This window comes from Schistocerca gregaria, chromosome 2, assembly GCF_023897955.1.
Source record: "Schistocerca gregaria isolate iqSchGreg1 chromosome 2, iqSchGreg1.2, whole genome shotgun sequence".
Lineage (NCBI taxonomy): Eukaryota > Metazoa > Arthropoda > Insecta > Orthoptera > Acrididae > Schistocerca > Schistocerca gregaria.
In genome coordinates, this window is record NC_064921.1 from 873,558,601 (window position 1) to 873,583,125 (window position 24,525).

General features: G+C 43.0%; 1 protein-coding gene and 1 long non-coding RNA gene across 9 annotated transcripts in view; one reads left to right on the top strand and one right to left on the bottom strand.

Moving 5' to 3' along the window:
* The window catches only part of LOC126335276 (uncharacterized), a 40,528-nt gene extending 36,751 nt beyond the window's left edge, over positions 1-3,777 (top strand). Inside the window, exon 4 of the long non-coding RNA XR_007564848.1 lies at positions 3,613-3,777. This is a non-coding gene — a long non-coding RNA (uncharacterized LOC126335276). The remainder of the gene's footprint in view (positions 1-3,612) is intronic.
* The window catches only part of LOC126335274 (glyoxylate reductase/hydroxypyruvate reductase), an 88,661-nt gene that overhangs the window by 27,866 nt on the left and 36,270 nt on the right, over positions 1-24,525 (bottom strand). For 3 of the 8 annotated variants that reach the window (XR_007564844.1, XR_007564845.1, XR_007564847.1), the window contains one exon: positions 4,653-4,873. Coding sequence is in view for 3 of the 8 variants with exons in the window: in XM_049998340.1 (XP_049854297.1) it covers positions 4,755-4,873 (119 nt within the window). In the remaining 5 variants the exon portion in view is untranslated. Of the gene's footprint in view, positions 1-2,788; positions 4,874-24,525 lie in introns of those variants that run through there. The other 5 variants (XM_049998340.1, XM_049998339.1, XM_049998338.1 and 2 more) reach the window with 2 other exon arrangements.

Genomic DNA, 24,525 nt, shown 5'->3' on the forward strand with positions numbered 1-24,525 from the left:
CCCTCCAATGCTAAATTTGTGATCCCTTGATGCCTCAGAAAATGTCCCACCAACAGATCCCTTATTCTAGTCAAGTTATGCCACAGACTTCTCTTCTCCCCAATTCTATTCAATACCTCCTCATTCGTTATGTGATCTACCCATCTAATCTTCAGCATTCTTCTATAGCACCACATTTCGAAAGCTTCTATTCTCTTCTTGTTCAAACTAATTTTCATCCATGTTTCACTTCAATACATGGCTACACTTCATACAAATACTTTCAGAAACGACTTCCTGACACTTAAACCTATACTCGATGTTAACAAATTTCTCTTCTTCAGAAACACTTTCCTTGCCATTGCCAGTCTACATTTTATATCATCTACTTCGACCATCATCAGTTATTTTGCTCCCCAAATAGCAAAACTCCTTTACTACTTTAAGCGTCTCATTTCCTAATCTAATTCCCTCAGCATCATCTGATGCAATTCGACTACATTCCATTATCCTCGTTTTGCTTTTGTAGATGTTCATCTTATACCCTCCTTTCAAGACATTATCCATTCTGTTCAACTGCTCTTCCAAGTCCTTTGCTGTCTCTGACAGAATTACAATGTCATTGGAGAACCTCAAAGTTTTTATTTCTTCTACATGGATTTTAATACCTACTCTGAATTTTTCTTTTGTTTCCTTTACTGCTTGCTCAATATACAGATTGAACATCAGGGAAAGGCTACAATCCTGTCTCACTCCCTTCCCAACCACTGCTTCCCTTTCATGCCCCTCGATTCTTATAACTGCCATCTGGTTTCTGTACAAATTGTAAATATCCTTTCACTCCCTGTATTTCACCAGTGCCACCTCAAGAATTTGAAAGAGAGTATGCCAGTGAACATTGTCAAAAGCTTTCTCTAAGTCTACAAATGCTAGAAACGTAGGTTTGCCTTTCCTTAATCTTTCTTCTAAGATAAGTCTTACGGTCAGAATTGCCTCACGTGTCCCAACATTTCTACGGAATCCAAACTGATCTTCCCCGAGGTCGGCTTCTACCAGTTTTTCGATTCGTCTGTAAAGAAGTGCGCGTTAGTATTTTGCAGCTGTGACTTATTAAACTAATAGTTCGGTAATTTTCACATCTGCCAACACCTGCTTTCTTTGGGATTGGAATTATTATATTCTTCTTGAAGTTTGAGGGGATTTCGCCAGTCTCATACACCTTGCTCACCAGATGGTAGAGTTTTGTCAGGACTGGCGCTCCCAAGGCTGCCAGATGTTCTAATGGAATGTTTTCTACTCCTGGGGCCTTGTTTTGACTTAGGTCTTTCAGTGCTCTATCAAACTCTTCATGCAGTATCATATCTCTCATTTCATCTTCATCTACATCCTCTTCCATTTCTACAACATTGCCCTCCAGTACATCGCCCTTATATAGGCCCTCTATATACTTCTTCCACCTTTCTGCTTTCCCTTCTTTGCTTAGAACTGGGTTTCCATCAATGCTCTTGATATTCATACAAGTGGTTCTCTTTTCTCCAAAGGTCTCTTTAATTTTCCTGTAGGCAGTATCTATCTTACCTCTAGTGAGATAAGCCTCTACAACCTTACATTTGTCCTCTAGCCATCCCTGCTTAGCCATTTTGCACGTCCTGTGGATCTCATTTTTGAGATGTTTGTATTCCTTTTTGCCTGCTTCATTTACTGCAGTTTTATATTTTCTCCTTTCGTCAATTAAATTCAATATTTCTTCTGTTACCCAGGGATTTCTATTGGCCCTCATCTTTTTACGTACATGATCCTCTGCTACCTTCACTACTTCATTCCTCAAAGTTACCCATTCTTCTTCTACTGTATTTCTTTCCCCCATTACTGTCAATTGTTCCCTTATGCTCTCCCTGAAACTCTGTACAACCTGTGGTTTAGTCAGTTTATCCAGGTCTCATCTCGTTAAATTCCCACCTTTTTGCAGTTTAATCAGTTTTAATCTATAGTTCATAAGCAATAGATTGTGGTCAGAGTCCACATCTGCTCCTGGAAATGTCTTACAATTTAAAACCTGGTTCCTAAATTTCTGTCTTACCATTATATAATCTATCTGAAACCTGTCGTTATCTCCAGACTTCTTCCATGTATACCACCTTCTTTTATGATTCTTGAACCAAGTGTTAGCTATGATTAAGTTGTGCTCTGTGCAAAATTCCATCAGGCGGCTTCCTCTTTAACTTCTTACCCCCAATCCATATTCACCTACAACGTTTCCTTCTCTCCCATTTCCTACTACCGAATTCCAGTCACCCATGGCTATTAAATTTTCATCTCCCTTCACTATCTGAATAATTTCTTTTATTTCAACATACATTTCATACATTTCTTTGTCATTTGCACAGCTATTTGGCATATAGACTTTTACTACTGCCGTAGGCATGGGCTTTGTGTCTATCTTGGCCACAACAATGCGTTTGCTGTGCTGTTTGTAGTAGCTTACCTGCATTCCTATTGTTTTATTCATTATTAAACCTACTCCTGCATTACCCCTATTTGATTTTGTATTTATAACCCTGTATTCAACTGATCATAGTCTTGTTCCTCCTGCCACCGAACTTCACTAATTCCCACTATATCCATTTTTAACCTATCCATTTCCCATTTTAAATTTTCTAACCTACCTGCCTGATTAAGCGATCTGACATTCCACACTCCGATCCGTAGAATGCCAGTTTCCTTTCTCCTGATAATGACGTCCTCCTGAGTAGTCCCCACCCAGAGATCCGAATGGGGGACTATTTTACCTCCGGAATATTTTACCCAAGAGGACGCCATCATCATTTATCCATACAGTCAAGCTGCATGCCCTTGGGAAAAATTATGGCCATAGTTTCCCATTGCTTTACGTAATAGTATATAAGATTTTTTTAAATGTGTATGTTGAATATATTTTTAGCTTTTAACATAAAATGCTTCTCAATTTTTGTTTGTAAATGCATTTAATCCACAGGTCTTAATATAATTTTACATCAGAATCTCTCACTCCATACAGCTTTTTATCACAAACAGACTTTGGTACGAGCAATATTCAACATAAAACTATATATTTGTAACCTGTCTACGCAGATGGCCAACTCCACTGTTTTACAATATTATATAATGACAGATTTTAAGAGCAAATAGTGCAGGGCATCCAATTGTGATATTCTGTAGACACAAAAACAGCCAGAAGCATGTTAAATTTGCATTTAAACATTTGCCTTAGTCACAAAATCAGCAAGCCATCAATTATGTTGGTGACAAAAATGGCCATCTCCACAAAGGCTTTACTCTGTCACACGATCTTGCAAGTTCACAACATTTATTAGAGTCATACTGATAAGCAGTATGGTCTGCATCTATTACTGCTTAATACTAAAAAGTTTGTTAACTAACAAGTAGTATTAACACTGTGTTGAACTATACCAACAGAAATAAGGGAAGGAGTTGTGAAAGAATCACCTACATGTGAATGAAGGAAGAAAATTTCAGATCGATCAAACTGAGAAAGAGTAAAACAGAAGACGCTGAAGTTAATATTAAATGTAACCATGTACAAACAATTACCACTTAAGTTTATATTGTTTTAATGCCATTGTTTATTTTCAGGTATCGACCAAATGGATTACCTGAAGGAAAGAAAAATTGCAGCTTGTTGAAGATACAAGATATAAATAGGTTTCACATGTGTTTTATGGCATTAAACACAAAACCAGGCAAGGCGCCTTCCTCCATAAGTATTGTTCAACAGTTCTACCAAAAAGGGAGAGACTTGGAGATGGAACAGGATCCACTAGAAGTGTAAGTTGAAGCTGTGGCAGGAAACAGAATAGAAGTATGTAGGCGGATAGTTATTGGATTTCGGTTACTACAAAACATGGATTTGAAGGGGTTCTTGCACAATTTAAGAAAGATGGAGCTCTAATTCCTGTTGAAACAAGAAGTGGTTAGAGGAAGGCTGGCATTTAGCAAAAGAAAATCAGTTCAGTAATACATTTTGTCAAACAGATTAAAGACATAGAATTGCACTACAGTAGAGCAAGAACTACTCGTATGTATCTTGACTCAAGCTTCTCTATATCTAAAACATGGTATATTTATCAAGTACCAGTTTTTGGTGACTTAAAGATGCCATTGTTTTGTCACTTATCTGTGATTCTATACAATGTAAGCTCTAAATGTCCATTGACGAATGTATGCTCAACTTGTCTGCACTTTTCAGAAAAATAAAACCTGAAAGAAAATGAAGAGGCCTTGAACAAACTGAAAACAGAATTATCTATATTCAAAACACTTGCTTCAGGACTTTCTTTTTTGTCATGAAAGAAGAAGGAGATAATTTAGCTGTGGTCTCATACGAGAAGCAAAAAAATGTGTTATTACCAAAGTTTCCAGATCAAAGCACATACTATTCAAGGCAGCTATACAGCTATAATATGACATTTGTTTCTGGATGTTCTAATGAACCTAGTGATCTACGTAAACAGAATGTATCAATTTAGTCTTGGACATAACATAAAATGAAGAAGTTTTCAGAGAAAATAGCCTCTGCAGAATTTTCTATAATTTAATTATAGACTTTTGCTATTGTATTATAGACAATTTTTCAACAATACTACTTATGTTAAAGTAACTCAAACAGTTTTTACCTCTCCAGAAGTTTTTGCTAAATGGAATCTTTGTAACCAGGCTACAGATATTTAACATTCTGAGGGAGATTACTGTAGACATTGTTCCTTCGATTTGCATCTCTACTTTATTTCAGCAGGGAGAGGCTCTCCATTCAAGGCAGCTAAAATATTTCGAGCAGTGAGCATTGCCATTTCAGTCCTTGCTTGTGTTGTTGCACTACCAATGTGAGGAATTACAACTGTAAAGAACAATACAAAATACAATGTGCTATACATCTCAGTTTATTTGTCCAGTACAATTATCTAAGGAAAAAATATTTCACATAATATTTTAAAACTGTTCAAAACAAAAATAATTTACAGTTAATGATTAAAATTGTGCTGATTTTTGTACGACGTCATTGTATTAAATATCTTATAAACTATAAACCCATAATTTTGATCATATAACAACAGCCTTCCTCGGAAACGCTGGGTTTGCAGGAGGAAAAATGCCCCTATTTATTGCAGACAGTCAGTGTCAATATGTCATATTGGTGAAACTTTATTGACCCTGGTATATAATAGGCTAGTCATGATGAAACGGAGAAAATAGGAAAGAAGCAATTCATAGACCATTTGGTTTATCAATGACTGGCAACAGTCTACAAATAATTGCTTGGCTTCTGTTCCTTGTGGATGCATTCACGACTCTTTCACAAAATAAGAGGGGCGATCAAAATTATTAAGCAACCTGATAACATTACTAGAGAGAATGGCAAAGTTCCAGTGTGCTGTCTGCTGGGCTATCTAGTCCGAGAGGCCATGAGCAGTCACAGGGCAGAAGCATTACCACGCACAGACGCAACAGCCTCAACAAACAGCTATAGAGAAAATGTCATTACTTATATGCACACACCAGGAAGAAAAGATCCCCACCAAAAGCCAAGCACTAATTCACGGACTGTTGCCAACTGCCGACAAGCTGGACAGCCGACAAATAGCATCCTTCCTATCCTTTCCTTTCGTAATGAGTCATAATTGTAGGGCCAATAAAGTTTCAAAATATGACATACTGACACCAACTGCCTACAATAATTAGGGGCACCCCACCTACTTAAGAACCAATCTTGCCCTCAGGATGGCTGCTGTAACACAGTCAAAACTTCAGTTTTATAGTTTATATTTAAAAGTATTTTATAAAATGACATGGTACAACACCCAGAAGAATTTTAATCATGACACCAGCCATGCAAAACAATGTAGTAATAACCTTCACTTGTTCATCAACTGTGTTGTAACCATTAGACTAGCAACTGGATTACAATAAGATAACGCTCAAGAATAAGTGAAACATTAAGAAGTGCTGTTAATTCACATGAGATAGTTCCACAAATGTTCTGAGAAAATAGAATATATACTTTCATAGTTTTTCAATGTATTCCCCTTTATGTTGTGTATATTGGCATATACTTTTAAGCGCTCAGTGGAGACCTCTGTGAAAAATTAATGAGCATTTCAAAGGGAGACACAGATGCTTATGGGTAATCCAAGCTCAAATGTAACAATATTATGAAAAGGATAATTGCTACTCACCATATAGTGGAGATGCTGTGTTGCAGATAGGCACAACAAAAACACTTTCAGAAAGTGAATTTTTGGACAACAAGGCCTTTGTTGAAAACACATACACAAAAACAACTCACCCATCCACATAAACACATAAACACAAATCTCACACACACATGACCACAGTCTGGCTGCTGAGGTCAGACTGTAAGCAGCAGCATATGATGGGAGAGGTACCCCGAGGGGGGGGGGGGGGGGGTGTATGGAGGATAAGGAGGAAGGAGGAGACTGGGGTGGGGACGGAGGAGAGATAGCAGGGTAGAGGTAGGAGATGGTAAAGTGCTACTTGTGGGAGCGTAAAGAGATGAGGAGGAGAGATGGTAGGGCACCTAAGTGCAGTCAGGAGATCAGATGAAGGGTGGGGTTAAAGAGGGCACAGGAAAAGGACAGAAGTAAACACTGCTGGAACAGAGGGCTGTGTAGTGCTGAAATGGGAGCAGATAAAGGGCTAGATGGGACAGGACAATGACTACTGAAGGTTGAGACCAGGAAGGTTACAGGAACATAGGATACATTGCAGGGAGAGTTCTCACCTGTGCAGAACAAAAAAGCTGGTGTTGGTGGAAAGAATCCAGATGGCATAGGCTGTGAAGCAGTCATTGAAATAAAGAACACTGCGCTGCATGGATTGCTCAGCTATGTGGTGGTTCAGCTGTTTCTTGGCCACAGTTTGTCAGTGGCCATTCATGGACACAGACAGCATGTCCGATATCACACCCACTCAAAATGCCGCTCAGTGTTTGCAGCTTAGGTAGCCCTGCCTCTGATGTTATAGGTGATGCTTGAGACTGGACTGGACTAGACTAAGTGGTGGTGGGAGGATATATGGGACAGGTCTAGCATCTAGATCTGTTACAGGGATATGAACCATGAGGTAAAGGGTTGGGAACAGGGGCTGTGAAGGGATGGACAAAGATATAGTGTGGATTTGGTGGGCAGGAGAATACTGTAGGAGGAGGTGAGAAGGGTAGTGGGTAGGACATTCTTCATTCCAGGGCATGATGAGTGGCAGCCAAAATCCTGTTGCTCCAGTAATAGGCGGTAATGAGCCATGAGGGGAATGCTCATCTGTGGCAGGAGGCTGGGGCTTTGGGAGGTGGTGGGTGACTGGAGAATAAGGTACACAACATCTGTTTTTGTACAAGGTTTGGAGGGTAATTACAGTGTGTGTAAGCCTCAGTGACACTCTCGGTACATTTTGAAAGGGACCGTTCATCACTATAGATGCGACGGCCAACGGTGGCTAGGCTGTATGGAAGAGACTTCTTGGTAGGGAACGAGTGGAGGCTGCCAAAGTGGAAGTTTGCTGGTGGATGGTAGGTTTCATGTGGACAGAGATACTGATGTAGCCATTTTTGAAGGAAAGGTCAACCTCGAGGAAGGTAGCTTGTTGGGTTGAGTAGGACCAGGTGAAGCCAATGGGGGAAAAGATGTTGAGGCTCTGGAGGATTGTGGATAGGGTGTCCTTACCCTCAATCCAGATCACAATGGTGACATCAATGAATTTCAACCAGTGGAGGGGTTTGGGATTGTGAGTGTTTAGGAAGGATTCCTGTAGATCACCCATGAACAAGTTGGCATACGATGGTGCCATGCAGATGCCAATAGCCGTATCCTGGATTTCTTTGAAATAAATGCTTCCAAAGGAGAAATAATTGTGGGAGAAGATATAGTTGGTATGGCAACTATGAAGGAGGCTGGTGGTTTGAAATCTGTTGGGCACTGGGAAATGAGGTGTTCAATAGCGGTAAGGCCATGGGCTTTATGGATCCTGGTGCAAAAGGAGGTGGCATCAATAGTGACGAGCAGGGTACCATTTGGTAATGGGACAGGAACAGTGGATAGGTGGTGGAGAAAACGGTTGGTATCTTTTGTATAGGAGGGTAGATTGCAGTTAATGGCTGAAGGTGTTGGTCTCCCCGAGAGCAGAGATTCCCCTCAGTGGGGGCACAGTAACCGGCCACAATGGGCAACTTTTGGATGCATGTAGAAGGTGGGCATGCACAGAGTATTATGGGTGAGGGAAGAGATGGAGTACAGTAAGAGGTACTAGGATGGGCCACGTTTTATGAGAGACTGGACACCCTGCTGGACTTCTGGAATGGGGTCCTTGTGGCAGGGTTTGTAGGTGGATGAATCTGACAACTGGCAGATTCCTTCTGCCAGGTACTCCTTGTGGTTCAAAACAACAGTGGTGGAGCCTTTGTTAGTACATAGGATTATAAAGTTGGGATCAGCTTTTAGATGGTGGACTGCTGCTTTTTCTGCAGATGTAATGTTAATTTGCATGTTGATGGACTTGGGGAATGATGGTCAGGCAAGGTTCAACATTAAGACATTCTGGAAAGTTTACAGGGGGTGATTTGGTGAGCACTGGGGTTGGCTCACAGTTGGATGGAGTAGTGAACTGAGATAGGGGTGTTCAACATTCTTCTTTGGTTGAGTGTGATTGGTTGGATTGGTGGTGAAAAAGTGTTTCCACTTTAGGGCCCGGGAGAAGGAGAAAAAGTCTTTAACAAGGCCTGCGTGATTGAATTTGGGAGTGGAGCAAAAGGTGAGGCCTTTGGAAAGGACTGGTATTTCTGTAGGGCTAAGGCTTCTGGAGGAAATGTTCACGAGTGTGTTTCGGGTCTGTTTAGGTTCTGGATTCTGTATGGTAGTGGCAGGAAGTTTTTGAGGCTGATGTGGTAGGTCTATGAGGCAGGGTTTGTCAGCTATGAGGGGACGTGGGGAGGTTCGGATGTTGTTGTTTAGGTGGTGGATAGGTGGGAGTAGGAAGTGGCATTGGGCAAGTTGCTCTAGTTCCTGGAGGGCAAGGGTTTCAATGCGTGATACGGGTTCCAGGAATTTGGGACTGCAAGGCAGGAAAATTTTGAGGATGGAGAAAAAGTATTGTAAGGAGGTGTGGGCTTGATTGATATAGTTTTCAGGACTATGATAGTGGGGTTAAGGATTGGCAAAATCTGAGCAGATGGAGTTCACTGTGAAAAGAAGGGTGGCAGCTGGAGATGGGTAACTTGATGGTAAGAGGCAGTAACAGTAATTGGGACTGGGTTGTGGCTAGGGATAAGGGAACTCTTCTATACTGATGCAGATGGCAAGAGCAAGGATCCATGGTGATGGATAAAAACGAGTAAAATTTCGTAAATAATACTGAATCATATTTTAAAAAATTCACAAAAATACACGCAAACACATAGGAAAAAAAATCAGGAAAAGAATAAAGTCAGGGGAAACAAGATGAAATCGGAAGGAGAAGGCCAATTGTGAAAGGCAAAAAACAAATGAAATGGTGTTAGGACACAAATGAGATCAAAGAAAATATAATAAAAAATAAATAGTAAGATTGTAATGGGGGTTGCAGGTCTGTGGGCAGGTAAGTGTGAAGAAGGGGAATGGCAGATGCAACTGATTCAACGTGTGAAGAAGAGGAATGGCAGATGCAACTGATTCAACGAAGTTAGTAGGTGCGAACTGGAGTCAATAGGAGAAGAAGTGAGGAGTGGGGAGGGGTTGATAAGATGATATACAAGTTTGTGTAGCACAAGAAAGATAAGGTAAAAAACACGCGAAAACACGTGAGAATGAGGCAGGAAGAGTGGATGAATTGAATGTATTGGATTAATGACATTGGCAGGAGTAATGTGGAACATGATATGCTGCACTGACAATCAGTGCGGTCTTGTAATGATCTGCTGTGCATGGCCAAGAGAGTTGATATAGTGTGACTCTTAAGTAGAGCATCCAGTGTGGTTTGTAAGGTGACAAGAAGAACACAGGAAACAAGAGAAAGGACAATCACTGAGTATAGTAATGCATCAGAAAATAGTAACAAAAAACTGTGTTACAGGGTGGAAGAAAAGCCATCAGGCAAAATTAAAAGAAAAAAGGAAAATCCAGGATGGAACTTAACAGTATTATGAAAAGGATAGTTGCTACTCACCATATAGCGAAGATGCTGAGTCGCAGATAGGCACAACAAAAAGACTGTTGAAATGTTAGCTTTCAACCAACAAGGCTTTTGTCCAAAATAGATAAACACACACACACACACACACACACACACACACACACACACACACACACACACACACACACACAAAGGCGTGCATGCGAGACCATTCTCTGGCTACTGAGGCTAGACTGTGAGCAGCAGCCCATGATGGGCGAGGCAACCGGATGGTTGTGCTGGAATGGGAACAGGGAAGATCGGTTGGTTGATTTGGGGGGGGGGGGGGGGGGGGGGGGACCAAACAGCAAGGTCATTGGTCCCACTGGATTAGGAAAGGAAGTCAAACTGTCCCCTTTCAAAGGGACCAACCTGGCATTAGAACAGGTAAGGGGCTAGATGGGTAAGGACAATGACTAACAAAGGTTGAGGCCAGGAGGGTCATGGGACTGGATGATACATTGCAGGTAGAGTTCCCACCTGCACAATTCAGAAGTTCTAATAGTGGTGGGCACTTTCTGTGAAGCAGTCATTGAAATGAGGAATGATATGAAGGGTGGATTGCTCAAAAACAGGGTGGTCCAGCTGTTTCTTGGCCACAGTTTGTCGGTGGCCATTCACGTGGAGAGACAGCTTGATGGTTGTCGTGACCATGTAGAATGCAGCACAGTGGCTGCAGCTTAGCTTGTAGATCACATGACTGGTTTCACAGGTAGCCCCGCCTCTGACAGGATAGGTGATGCTTGTGACCAGACTGGAGTAGTTGGTGGTGGTGGTGGTGAGAGAATGTATAGGACAGGTCTTGCATCTAGGTCTCTTACATGGATATGAGCCATGAGACAAGGGATTGGGAACAGAGGTTGTGTAGGGATGGACAAGGATTTTGTTTATGTTCAGTGGGCGGCACAATACCACTGTGGGAGGGGTGGGCAGGATAGTGTGTAGGACATTCCTCATTTCAAAGCAAGACAAGAGGTACTGAAAACCCTGGTGGAGAACGTGATTCAGTTGCTCCAGTCCTGGGTGGTATTTAGTCACAAGGGGAATGCTCCTCTGTGGCCGGATGGTGAGACTTTGGGGGGTGGTGGGTGCCTGCCACGCATCCTTCCACATTGACTGCCATCTGTTCAGATTCCATCAATCCTAATCCTCACCAACATGGTCGTGCAAAACCATATCAATCCGTCCCAAATCTCCTTGCATTACTTGCTCTCCATCCACAATATTCTCTTGCTATGCAGTTGCAAGTTCCTGGATCCCACATTACACACTGAAACTCTTGAACTAGAGCAACATGCACACCAAAATCTCAAAAAAAAAAAAAAACTCTCCACTCTGTTCACTTCCTACTCCCACCTTGGAATGCCACTACTACCACCTGTAGAACAATCTCCAAGCGACTCCCCCCCTCCCGCATGTCCCCACATGGGCGACAAATCCTGTCTTGCAGACCCACCCTCGAAAACTTCTTCCCATCACCAAACAGAATCCATATCCGAAACGCAGTCATGAACATTTCCTCCAAAAGCCTTAGCCCCGCAAAAGTATCAGTCCTTTCCAAGGGCCTCACCTTTTGCTACACTCCCAAATTCAATTATGCAGGATTTGTTAAATACCTTCTCTCCTTCTCCCAGTCCTACAGTCAAAACATTTTTCTGCCACCAACCCTACCAACCAAAGACCAATGCTGGACCCTGCCTGACTCAGTTCACTTCCCCATTCAACTGTGATCCAACCTCACTGCCCCATATCACTCCCTGTTAACTTTCTAGAATTTGTTAACCTTGAACCTTGCTTCACCACCATTCCCCAAATCCATCAACATGCAAACTAAACTTACATCCACAGACATAACCGCAATCCACCATCTAAAAACTGATCCTGGCCATATAATCCTACCTGCTGCCAAAAGCTCCACACCACTGCTGTTTTGAACCGTACGGATTAGCTGGCAGAAGGACCCCGCTACTTCATCCAGCTACAAAACCTGCCACAGTTAACCCATTCCAGAAACCCAGCAAGATCCCCAGGCTCTCCTCAAATCCTCAGGTTCATCTCAATCGGATTTTATCCCAGAACCTCTTCCCGGACTTAATTTCTCTCCTCACCCCTACCAATCCCTGTATGTCTATCTTCTATATACTTCCTGAAGTATATAAACCCAACCACCTAGGATGCCCCATTGTGACCGGTTACTGTGCTCCCACTGACAATCTCTGCTCTCAGAGGTCAACACCTTCAGCCATTACATGCAACCTACCCTCCTGCAGAAAAGATACCAACCATTTTCCTCTACTAACTCTCCATAGTTCCTGTTTCTGTATCACATGGTGCCCTGCTCATCACTACTGATGCCATCTCCCTTTATGCTAAGATCCCTAAAGCCCATGGCCTTACCGCTATTGAACACTAAATTTCCCAATGCCTGACGAATTCCAAACCAATAACGTCCTTCCTAGTTGCCATGACCAACTATATCCTCACCCACAGTTACTTCTCCTTTGAAGGCATTACCTACAAACAAATCCAGGGTACAGCTATTGGCACCCACTTGTCACCACCCTATGCCAACCTATTCATGGGCAATGTACAGGAATACTTCCTAAATACACAGAATCCCAAACCCCTCACCTGGTTTAATTCATTGATGCCATCTTTGTCATCTGGGTTGAGAGTGAGGACACCCTATCCACATTCCACCAGAACCTCAATACCCTCTCCCCCATCCGCTACACCAGGTCCTATTCAACCCAACAGGCCACCTTCCTTTAGGTTGGCCTCCCCTTCAAAGAAGGCTACATTAGTACCCCTGCCCATATCAAACCTACCAACCACCACTAATACCTCCACTTTGAGAGCTGTCATCTATTCCATACCAAGAAGTCCCTGCCACACAACCTAGCCACCTGTGGCTGTCGCATCTGTAGTGATAAGTGGTCCTTATCGAAATATACCAAAGGTCTCACTGAGGCTTTCACAGACTGCAATTAGTCTTGAGAAACTATGTACCAAAACAGATCTTCTGTACCTTATCTCTCCATTCCCAAAATCCCACTGTCTGGCCACAGATGAGCATTCCCTCATGACTTAGCACCACCCAGTACTGAAGCAACTGAATCACATTCAGTGCCAGGGTTCTGACTATCTCTCATTGTGCCCTGAAATGAGGAAGGTCCTACCAACTATCCTTCCCACCCCTCCCACAGTGGTATTCTGCCGCCTACTGAACCTATACAATATTCTTGTCAATTCCCACACAACCCCTGCTCCCAACCCTTTGCCCCATGGCTCGTATCCCTGTAATAGACCTAAATGCAGGAAAGGTCTAATACATTCTCCCACCACCAGCTACTCCAGTCTGGTCACAAGCATCACCTATCAAACCAAAGGCAGTCATGTAATATACAAGCTAAACTGCAGCCACTGTGCAGCATCCTACATGGGCACAACAAATCACAAGCTGTCTGTCCACATGAATGGCAACCAACAAACTGTGGCCAAGAAACAGCTGGACCACCACATTGCAGAGCAATCCATGCAATAAAGCATACTTCATTTCAATGACTGCTTCACAGCCTATGCCATCTGGATCTGTCCCACCAACACAAGCTTTTGTAATTGTGCAAGTGGGACCTCTCCCCACAATGTATCCTACACTCCTGCAACCCTCCTGGCCTCAACCTTTGTTAGTCATTGTCCTTACCCATCTAGCCCCTTCCCTGTTCTCATTTCAGCACTCTATTCCAGCAACACGCCTCACGTCCTTTTTACTTCTATTCTGTTCCATTACCTCTCCCCCACTCCTCCCATCGTTTTAACTGCTGAACTGCACATACCTGCACTACCCTTTCTCCAGCTCGTCAATGTGTGCTCCCACAAGCAACACTTTACCGTCCCCCACCCCTACCCTGCTATCCTGCCACAGCCTCCTCCATACCTCCACCACCCAGTTGCCTCTTGCATCATGTGTTGCTACTCACAGTCTTACCTCAGCAGACAGACTGTGGTCACGTGTGTGGAAGTTGCGTAAGCTTAAATGTAAGTGTGTGTGTGTGTGTGTGTGTGTGTGTTTTCTCTATTTTCAATGAAGGCCTTGTTGTCCAAAAGCTCACTTTCTGATAGTCTTTTCGTTGTGCCTATTTGCGACTGCATCTCCGCTATATATGTTCTAATGGAGAGTCATTTGACTTCTGGAAGGAGTATCAAATTACAATGAGACAACTAGGTACCATAATGTGAATGCATAAGTGTCTGCCTTTGAGATAACTTGCTAAATGCTGTGGAGAGCCATTCTGTGAGTGGGCACCATGAAGTCGCAAAGCAAATTTTTAGAATATTGTGAGTAAGTTATAGTGAGTAAGTTTCCTGATCATGCTATTGCAACAGGGGGAAGACTTGAGCTTGTCAGCCATAGAATGGGAGAGCCCCGTGATCAAAATTGGTGCCAGAGACAGGGATTTGTACGAGATTCCTTGAATGTACACTCCTGAAAATTGAAATAAGAACACCGTGAATTCATTGTCCCAGGAAGGGGAAACTTTATTGACACATTCCTGGCGTCAGATACATCACATGATCACACTGACAGAACCACAGGCACATAGACACAGGCAACAGAGCATGCACAATGTCGGCACTAGTACAGTGTATATCCACCTTTCGCAGCAATGCAGGCTGCTATTCTCCCATGGAGACGATCGTAGAGATGCTGGATGTAGTCCTGTGGAACGGCTTTCCATGCCATTTCCACCTGGCGCCTCAGTTGGACAAGCGTTCGTGCTGGACGTGCAGACCGCGTGAGACGACGCTTCATCCAGTCCCAAACATGCTCAATGGGGGACAGATCCGGAGATCTTGCTGGCCAGGGTAGTTGACTTACACCTTCTAGAGCACGTTGGGTGGCACGGGATACATGCGGACGTGCATTGTCCTGTTGGAACAGCAAGTTCCCTTGCCGGTCTAGGAATGGTAGAACGATGGGTTCGATGACGGTTTGGATGTACCGTGCACTATTCAGTGTCCCCTCGACGATCACCAGAGGTGTAAGGCCAGTGTAGGAGATCGCTCCCCACACCATGATGCCGGGTGTTGGCCCTGTGTGCCTCGGTCGTATGCAGTCCTGATTGTGGCGCTCACCTGCACGGCACCAAACATGCATACGACCATCATTGGCACCAAGGCACAAGCGACTCTCATCACTGAAGACGACACGTCTCCATTCGTCCCTCCATTCACGCCTGTCACGACACCACTGGAGGCAGGCTGCACGATGTTGGGGCGTGAGCGGCAGACGGCCTAACGGTGTGCGGGACCGTAGACCAGCTTCATGGAGACGGTTGCGAATGGTCCTCGCCGATATCCCAGGAGCAACAGTGTCCCTAATTTGCTGGGAAGTGGCGGTGCGGTCCCCTACGGCACTGCGTAGGATCCTACGGTCTTGGCGTGCATCCGTGCGTCGCTGCGGTCCGGTCCCACGTCGACGGGCACGTGCACCTTCCGCCGACCACTGGCGACAACATCGATGTACTGTGGAGACCTCACGCCCCACGTGTTGAGCAATTCGGCGGTACGTCCACCCGGCCCCCCGCATGCCCACTATACGCCCTCGCTTAAAGTCCGTCAACTGCACATACGGTTCACGTCCACGCTGTCGCGGCATGCTACCAGTGTTAAAGACTGCGATGGAGCTCCGTATGCCACGGCAAACTGGCCGACACTGGCGGCGGCGGTGCACAAATGCTGCGCAGCTAGCGCCATTCGACGGCCAACACTGCGGTTCCTGGTGTGTCCGCTGTGCCGTGCGTGTGATCATTGCTTGTACAGCCCTCTCGCAGTGTCCGGAGCAAGTATGGTGGGTCTGACACACCGGTGTCAATGTGTTCTTTTTTCCATTTCCAGGAGTGTATTTTCTGAAAATTACTTCGAGCAGATAGTTGGAGAACTCTTACATGAAATCATCACCTTGAACCTCCTATGAACTAATGGACACTAATGTTTTGAAGCAACTAATACAGATGAGGCCAGAGGTGATCATAAAACTGTGATAACATCAGTGATCACGGGTGTTTCAAGAAATGTCACAAAAAGTAGGAAAGTAGTTTTGTTTAGCAAGAGTGACAGGATATAAATTGCAGAGTACCCGAATAGTTAACAATACTCAACTCAAAGGACAAATATGTTAAACACAAATGGACAAAATGCAAAAGCGTTAGACAATGTGCCTTGGACAAGTATGTGCCAAGCAAGATCGTGAAGTATGGAAAAGTTCCACCGCAGTTCGTGTTAGAAGGCTGCTATGGAATAACCAAAAATTCAAACAAAGTCAAAGCCTAGTTGGCCATTATGCTGAAAGAAACAAAAATTAACATAAGGAGTGCTATATGAGAAGCATTCAATGAATTAAAATGTAAAATTTTGACAATCAATCTGACAAATAATACCAAGTTTGGTTTTATGTTAAGTCAGTAAGCGTATCAAAATTATCCAGCTAGGAAACTGAAGTTAACAGAGACATGACCCAAATGCTGAATTCAGTTTTCCGAGATTGTTTCCCCACAGAAGACCATAATATGGCCAAAACAGTAAATATTTAGGTAAGTGACTCCAGATTTAAAATCAAATAATACTGTTAAACAGCGGAAAGACAAATAGACCAGATGAGGTACCACTGAGGTTCTACAGAGATTTTGAGAAAATAACTGGCTCACCTGCTAGCAGCAGTTTACTGCAACTTGCTACAGCAAAAAAGGATACCTAGCAATTGGAAAATGGTAAGCACATGCCCATTTTCAAGAATGGCTGTCAGATAGATGCACATAATTATTTGTCTATATAATTGGCATTAAATTGTTGCAGGATTATATAGTGATGTGAAGTCCTGGTCGAATGTAAATCATGTGAGGAATGAAGGTTACACTTCATTGGATAGCAGAGGCATTAAATTATTGAAAGACACATAAAGAGACAGAAAACTAACAACTGCATTTGATTTTTAGTTCCTGGAGATAACAATGGCCACATTAAAGTTACGAATGTGTAAATGTATTTGTGTTTTGTTTTATCTATATCCGGTGAAGGCTGATTGCTGATAGTATCAGCACTCTTTTTTTTTCTTTATGTTTGCCTGTAGCTCAGTGCCAACTCTGTGTAGTAAGTGGCAATCTGTCATTTTCATATTGTTGTTACTCTGTCCCGGATTTTCAATTGTTTTATTCAGACTGAAAACAATCACAGAAGAGCTCACTAAGAAACAAATAGAATTATTAAAAGTCTGGCTGCGATATGAAGGGATCTCTGGAAGGAGGTTAAATATTTATCAGAGCAGAAAAAGTTAAGCAAATAGGGACAATCCGTTCACAACTATTCAGGTTGAGAGTTTAACTGACATTCCTTTCTTCACATTTTATATCACCTTTCAGTCCGTGCTTTCTCATCCAATATTGAAAGTGTCATCGTCGTGGTCTTCTGTTTGAAAGCTGATTTGGTGTAGCTCTCTTCACTAGTCTACCCTGTGCAAGCCTCTTCATTCCTGCACAACTGCAGCAACCTATATCCACTTCACGCTGCACTCTAAAGAGGAGATTTGGACTTCCTCTACAGTTTTTGTCCCCTACACTTCCCTCCATTACCAAATTAACTATTCCTTGATGTCCCAATAATTATCCTATTGATCTATCCCTTCTTCAATCAAACTGTACCATGCAGCTCTTATCTCTAGTTCAATGCAGTACCTCTCTATAATTGACTGCCATTTAATCTTCAGTATTCTTTTGCAATGCTACATTTAAAAGCCAATATTCTCTTCTTGCCTGTACTGTTTATCATCTACTCCATTTCCATGTAAGGATATGGGTCAGAAAAATTTCCATATTCAATGTTAACTGATTCTTCATTCTTGGAAAAAAATGTTCTCGCTATTTCAATCTGCATGTTATGAATGGATATCAAAACACTTTGAGGCCAGCTGTGTTTTCTTGTCACCTTTTAGTTCAGTTTACTTGTCACCTTGTACAGCAACATAACACTCACAGCATTTCTGCTACTGCTAAAACCTGTCCTCAAAGTCTTCTTTTGGAAATGGGTCAGGCACCTTCTGGAATTTGTGCTGGGTCTCTCCATTGTTGGCAAAACAGTGACCTTTGAACTGGATCTTCAGCTTCAGAAGAGAGCGAAGTCTGCAGAAGCCAAATTTGGAAAGCAGGATGGGTGCCAAAGTTGCTGTAAACTTATTTCTGGTGAGAAACTCAAGTATGAAGAGAGCGCAGTGACAAGGTGCATTGTCAACATGGAGCAGCCAGTTTTTCGCGTGCCACAGATCCAATTATTTTCACCAAGTGTCCTCCCTGATGCCTTAAAACCTGGCAGTAGAACTCATTCTTTGAGAATAATTTGTGATGCACAATGCCATGAATGTATAAAAGCATGATGAGAATGCACTTGGTAACACGGTGGACCTGCCTCATGTTTTTTGGTCATGCAGATAATGGGCTCTTTCACTGTGAAGTCTGCTGCTTTGTTTCCAGGATTATACCAATACACCCATGTTTTCTCACTGGTAATGATCTTCAACATGAAAAACAGCTCATCTGTCATATGCCAACAGTTCTTGGGCGACTGGTATGGTGTTTCATTTGCTCCTGGGTCAGCAGTCTGGGGGCAACAATTACAGAACATGCCACATGTTGAAATCACAAGTAAGGAATACCTGCACTGGTCCGTACAACACATCGACAATGACAACAATGTTGTGGATCATTCTCCAATGATCTTCATGTACAAGTTGCCAAATGGTTTTGACATTTTCAGGCAATTTCTTGTGAAAGGTCATCCTGATCTCTGGTTGTCTTTCAGCGACGATGATCTGTTCTTGAAGCACACATGCCATTCAAAGCACTTCACATGACCCAATACAACACAGCTGCACACTTGTAAAATCATGTCAAGTGCCTCTGTGGTGGATTTATCCAGTTTCACTAAAATTTTCATATTTACTTGTTGTTTTGACTTGCTGTCCATGCTGAAATCACAGATGTGATAACAAACATGGTCAGAATGGCCCCAGCTGCCATTTTGCAGTGAATAGCCTACTGTATTTTAGCAATGTAGGATTAACATTCTGGATAACTCTCATATCAAAGGATGCAATGAAACAAATTCAGAACTTTTAGTGGCTGTCTTTGGATCAGACAATACTGTTCTTCCATGGACAGGTCAAAGTTTGCAGTGCTAGGTGCTACTTCGACAAAATGCGACTACGAAATTGTATTCAGGTCCACAGCACAACACGCGAATGCATATTTGCTTTCACGTGTCCCAACAGAGCAAAAGAAAAAAAAATTGACTCATCAACTGATATTAGTTTTTTCAATAGATACCAGCAGTCAACACACCAAGGAAAATTTCCCAGTAAACTCAAATTTAATTGCTAAACTTGTCACTGAAGATCCTATTTTATCTAAGATAAAACACTATAGTCAAACAGAGTGGCCTAATGATAAGAAATTACTTAATCAGCCAGAGATTAAATCTTACTGGAATACAAGGCATCCACTCCCGGTGAACAAAGGTGTCATTCTGGTACATGAGCAGTTATTCCTGTGCTAGTTTATCCAAGGTCCAGATGCTACATCAATGCCACTGGGAATTGTTAATAGAAAAATATTGACAAAGACATTGAAATAATGCTAGCTAAATGCTAATTACGTCAAAAATACCAGTCAGCTCTGCCATGTCAATATTTTCTGTGGCCACAGGCACCAGAACGCTGGTCATGTCTGCATACTGATTTTACCAGACCTTTTCTCAGGAACTATTGACCCAGCCTCATTCTACAAATTTCTATTTCTGGTACAGGTATCATAGAAATCATCAGGCTTTGTCTAAAGTCCTCTCTACTGAAGGACTGCCAAAATCTATTGCCTCTGACAAACACAATATTCTTCTCAAGAATTTGAACTATTTTGTGAAACCAACAGCATTTCACATTTCAGAACTACACAGTTTCATCCTGACACCGATGGACTCAGTGAAAGATATAAATGAACTTTGAAGTCGCTCATGCCAAAGCACATTCAACTGCGCAATAAAGACTATGCTTTATTGATTTTCCACTCTCAGTACAGAGGCGCTCCACATGATGCACAGTCTCCAGCTTAGAAACTACACAAGAGACTGCATCAGACATCATCAATTTGTGCATTGACAAGCTGATCTTCAAAAACAGTTGTAAAGAAATTTTTTTAAACTGAATGATCTGGTGCCCATTTCAATGTAGAAGTACAAAAAAGACACGAATACCAGGCAGAGTCACACAGCAAGCTGGCAACATTATGTTTAAAATAAATGTTATAGAGTTGTAACATACCATAAGAATCAAATCAGGCTGCTCTGTGCTCACATGCACATTGGCAGAACTCCTAGGCTGGTTTCTTTCACAGAATCAGAATACTTGTATGCAACCACTGTCCGAGGGAAATTCCGAAGCAGCCAGCAGCTGTCCCCCCTAGTGCCTCCAGCACCAGGGTCCAGCTTCAGCCAGCCAGCGAGGAGCTGATAGAAGTGTACATGGCACCCCATAACTTAGAGCAGCATCTGGACCTCAAAATGGCAAATGCTTAATCAGCTGTCCTCTTCACTGGTGTTTCATGGGTTTCCCATGGTGCTGTAGGTGAATACATGCCAACAAGCACAGAAGCAGGACCCTAATGAAGCCAGTTGGGTTCATCAGCTTACACCCCCCCCCCCCCCCTGCCCCGCCACCTCACATGACAGATGTTGTGTATGTGGCTAAAGGGGGTAAACAACAACATGAGATACCACACCCACATAGGCACAACCACTAACCTGGCACCTCTCAGTTCCAAGCAGCAGCCTGCAGGTGGTGCTCGTTAATCGGATCCATTTTATTCCCGAATGAGATTTTCACTCTGCAGCGGAGTGTGCGCTGATATGAAACTTCCTGGCAGATTAAAACTGTGTGCCCGACCGAGACTCGAACTCGGGACCTTTGCCTTTCGCGGGCAAGTGCTCTACCAACTGAGCTCTGCAAGGTTCGCAGGAGAGCTTCTGTAAAGTTAGGAAGGTAGGAGACGGATACTGGCACAAGTAAAGCTGTGAGTACCGGGCGTGAGTCGTGCGTCGGTAGCTCAGTTGGTAGAGCACTTGCCCGCGAAAGGCAAAGGTCCCGAGTTCGAGTCTCGGTCGGGCACACAGTTTTAATCTGCCAGGAAGTTTAGGATCCATTTTATGTTTCCACACCACGTCTGCCAGAGAGCTATATTCTCCTGCCAATAGTGTTGTCACCCATCGAAGTCAGTGCTGACAGCAGGGCCTACTTTGCTTCTGTCTAGTACTGACACAGATGGAAATCAGTCAGCTGACAGGAAGAACAGACAACACTCCACAGACACCCTCTCAGTTCAGTGACTGCTTCTCAGCAGCTCCTACTGTGCCAATATTTTCTGTATTGTGCTATGGAGCACAGTTTCGTGGGTTCCGATCAGAAGAAGACAGATCCAACTTAGCAGTTGCTAATTACAGAGAACTAGGACAGACAAAAAGCATCTGCATGTACAATAACTTACGGGAATGCAGCTGGGTGTTGTCGTTGACCAGCTGCCAATATTTTGACAGGAGCACATCCTGCCTCAATTTTCAAAGAAACTCTTTAAAACACTAATGTTTACAGTGTGTCACCCGGTGGCATTCCCCCAAGTTATTTGAACAATGCATATACCGGGATAAACTAAGATCTCACAAGTGTCTGAATAATTACTTATAGTCACAGTAACAATATTGCTCACTGCCAAGAGACAGCAAAGTTATTTCAATTTCATTGTAATACATTTAGGATATCAAGTGAAATGCATCCACCTGTTACTATCATAATTGTCAACAAATATTATTGGTTATTTCTTATTGTGTTGCCACAACTCTGATCTAGTGATGCCCCATCAAGCAAGTGTCTAATAGTAGCACTAGCATGCAAACTACCACCTGCTCTGTTGGAACACAGTAGGAATTAAGTTTTCTGCTACTGTAGATGTTTAGGCTGAAGTAATAGTAACATTCCGTTACAACCCAACACTACACACCAGGACCAGTTGCAGACATTTGAGTTAGTACCTTGTTTTCAAGGTTAAACCAAAGATCAATGGACATTTCTGAATGTAAAGCCCCTAATGGACCACGAGACTCAGAGGGCCATAGACACGGGTTCACAGGTTTCTTGACTTCCGCAAGGCGTTTGATACAGTTCCCCACAGTCTTTTAATGAACAAGGTAAGAGCATATGGACTATCAGACCAATTTTGTGATTGGATTGAAGAGTTCCTAGATAACAGAACCCACCATGTCATTCTCAATGGAGAGAAGTCTTCCGAAGTAAGAGTGATTTCAGGTGTGCCGCAGGGTAGTGTCATGGGACCGTTGCTGTTCACAATATACATAAATGACCTTGTGGATGAAATCGGAAGTTCACTGGGGCTTTTTGCAGATGATGCTGTGGTGTATCGAGAGGTTGTAACAATGGAAAATTGTAATGAAATGCAGGAGGATCTGCAGCGAATTGATGCATAGTGCAGGGAATGGCAATTGAATCTCAATGTAGACAAGTGTAATGTACTGCGAATACACAGAAAGATAGTTCCCTTATCATTTAGCTACAAAATAGCAGGTCAGCAACTGGAAGCAGTTAATTCCATAAATTATCTGGGAGTACAGCTTTAGGAGTGATTTAAAATGGAATGATCATATAAAGTTGATCGTCGGTAAAGCAGATGCCAGACTGAGATTCATTGGAAGAATCCTAGGGAAATGCAATCCGAAAACAAAGGAAGTAGGTTACAGTACGCTTGTTCGCCCACTGCTTGAATGCTGCTCGGCAGTGTGGGATCCGTACCAGATAGGGTTGATAGAAGAGATAGAGAAGATCCAACGGAGGGCAGTGTGCTTCGTTACAGGATCATTTAGTAATCGCGAAAGCATTACGGAGATGATAGATAAACTCCAGTGGAAGACTCTGCACGAGAGACGCTCAGTAGCTCGGTACGGGCTTTTGTTTAAGTTTCGAGAACATACCTTCACTGATGAGTCAAGCAGTATATTGCTCCCTCCTACGTATATCTCGCGAAGAGACCATGAGGATAAAATCAGAGAGATTAGAGCCCACAGAGAAGCATACCGACAATCCTCCTTTCCACGAACAATACAAGACTGGAATAGAAGGGAGAACCGATAGAGGTACTCAGGGTACCCTCCGCCACACACCGTCAGGTGGCTTGCGGAGTACGGATGTAGGTGTAGAGATCATGAAAAAGCAACCCATACAAATTATAAAAATTACGTGACAGATGTGTCCAAACGTTAACAGCAAAGTGGGCTGGAGCACCATCATGTAGCAGTTACATAACCCTTCAAATCATGAATGGCACTTCTTCCAGCATGGGAGGCAAACTCAGCTGCAAGAAACAACAATATTTCCAGCCTGTTAGGTGACGTGGAAGGAACTTTGGTCCCAAGATAAGGTCACCAATTATCCCAGCCCACACATTCCAGCTGCACCAATGCTAATGATTCGCTGTCACCATACTGTTCTGCATACTGCCCCACAGATGACTGTTATGGAAGCTGAGATACCACTGTGCATAAAGGTGGCCTAATCTACGAATAGGATGGATGACATAAATCCCAGGATCATGGTTGCCTGGTGAAGAAACTAGTAGCAAAACTGCTCCCGATGTGGGCAGTCTGTCACTAATAAGCCCTGTACATGCTGTAACTGATAAGGGTAGTAACAATCGTCATGGAGATTGTTACACACGGTTATCTGGTTTACCCTGGCGGGCCAACTGCCAGGTACTGACATGGCAGTTGCCTTCCATAGTATTAATCAATTTTTCATCCCAGTCTAGTGTTCAACGATTTCGGGTATGTCCTTCATGACTTCCTGCTTCCCGAAACGACCCTGTCTTAGGCAAATAGTGAAACACTGTTGCAAACATTGAATGCTGTAGTTGTTGCCAGCAGGCTAGAATTAGGTCAGATTAGATTAGGTTTCCTGATACAACCTTGTTGCCCACCACCTGTTGCCTTTCTGTAAGTAAACACCATGTCTTCAAGCTCTTTATTTTCATACAGAACCACTGTATAGAAGGCTGCATTACATTCAGAAGAGGGTGCTATGGCATGATATATGAGAAACAGTACCACCCTCTAGGAGGAAATCATGCACACTGTAACTGTGGCTATACGGTACAGTGCATATTAGACCGCAGTCTCTATAACAAAGTATGGCTGAGTAAATCGTTTCCACCATGGAAATCCCACATTCATTAG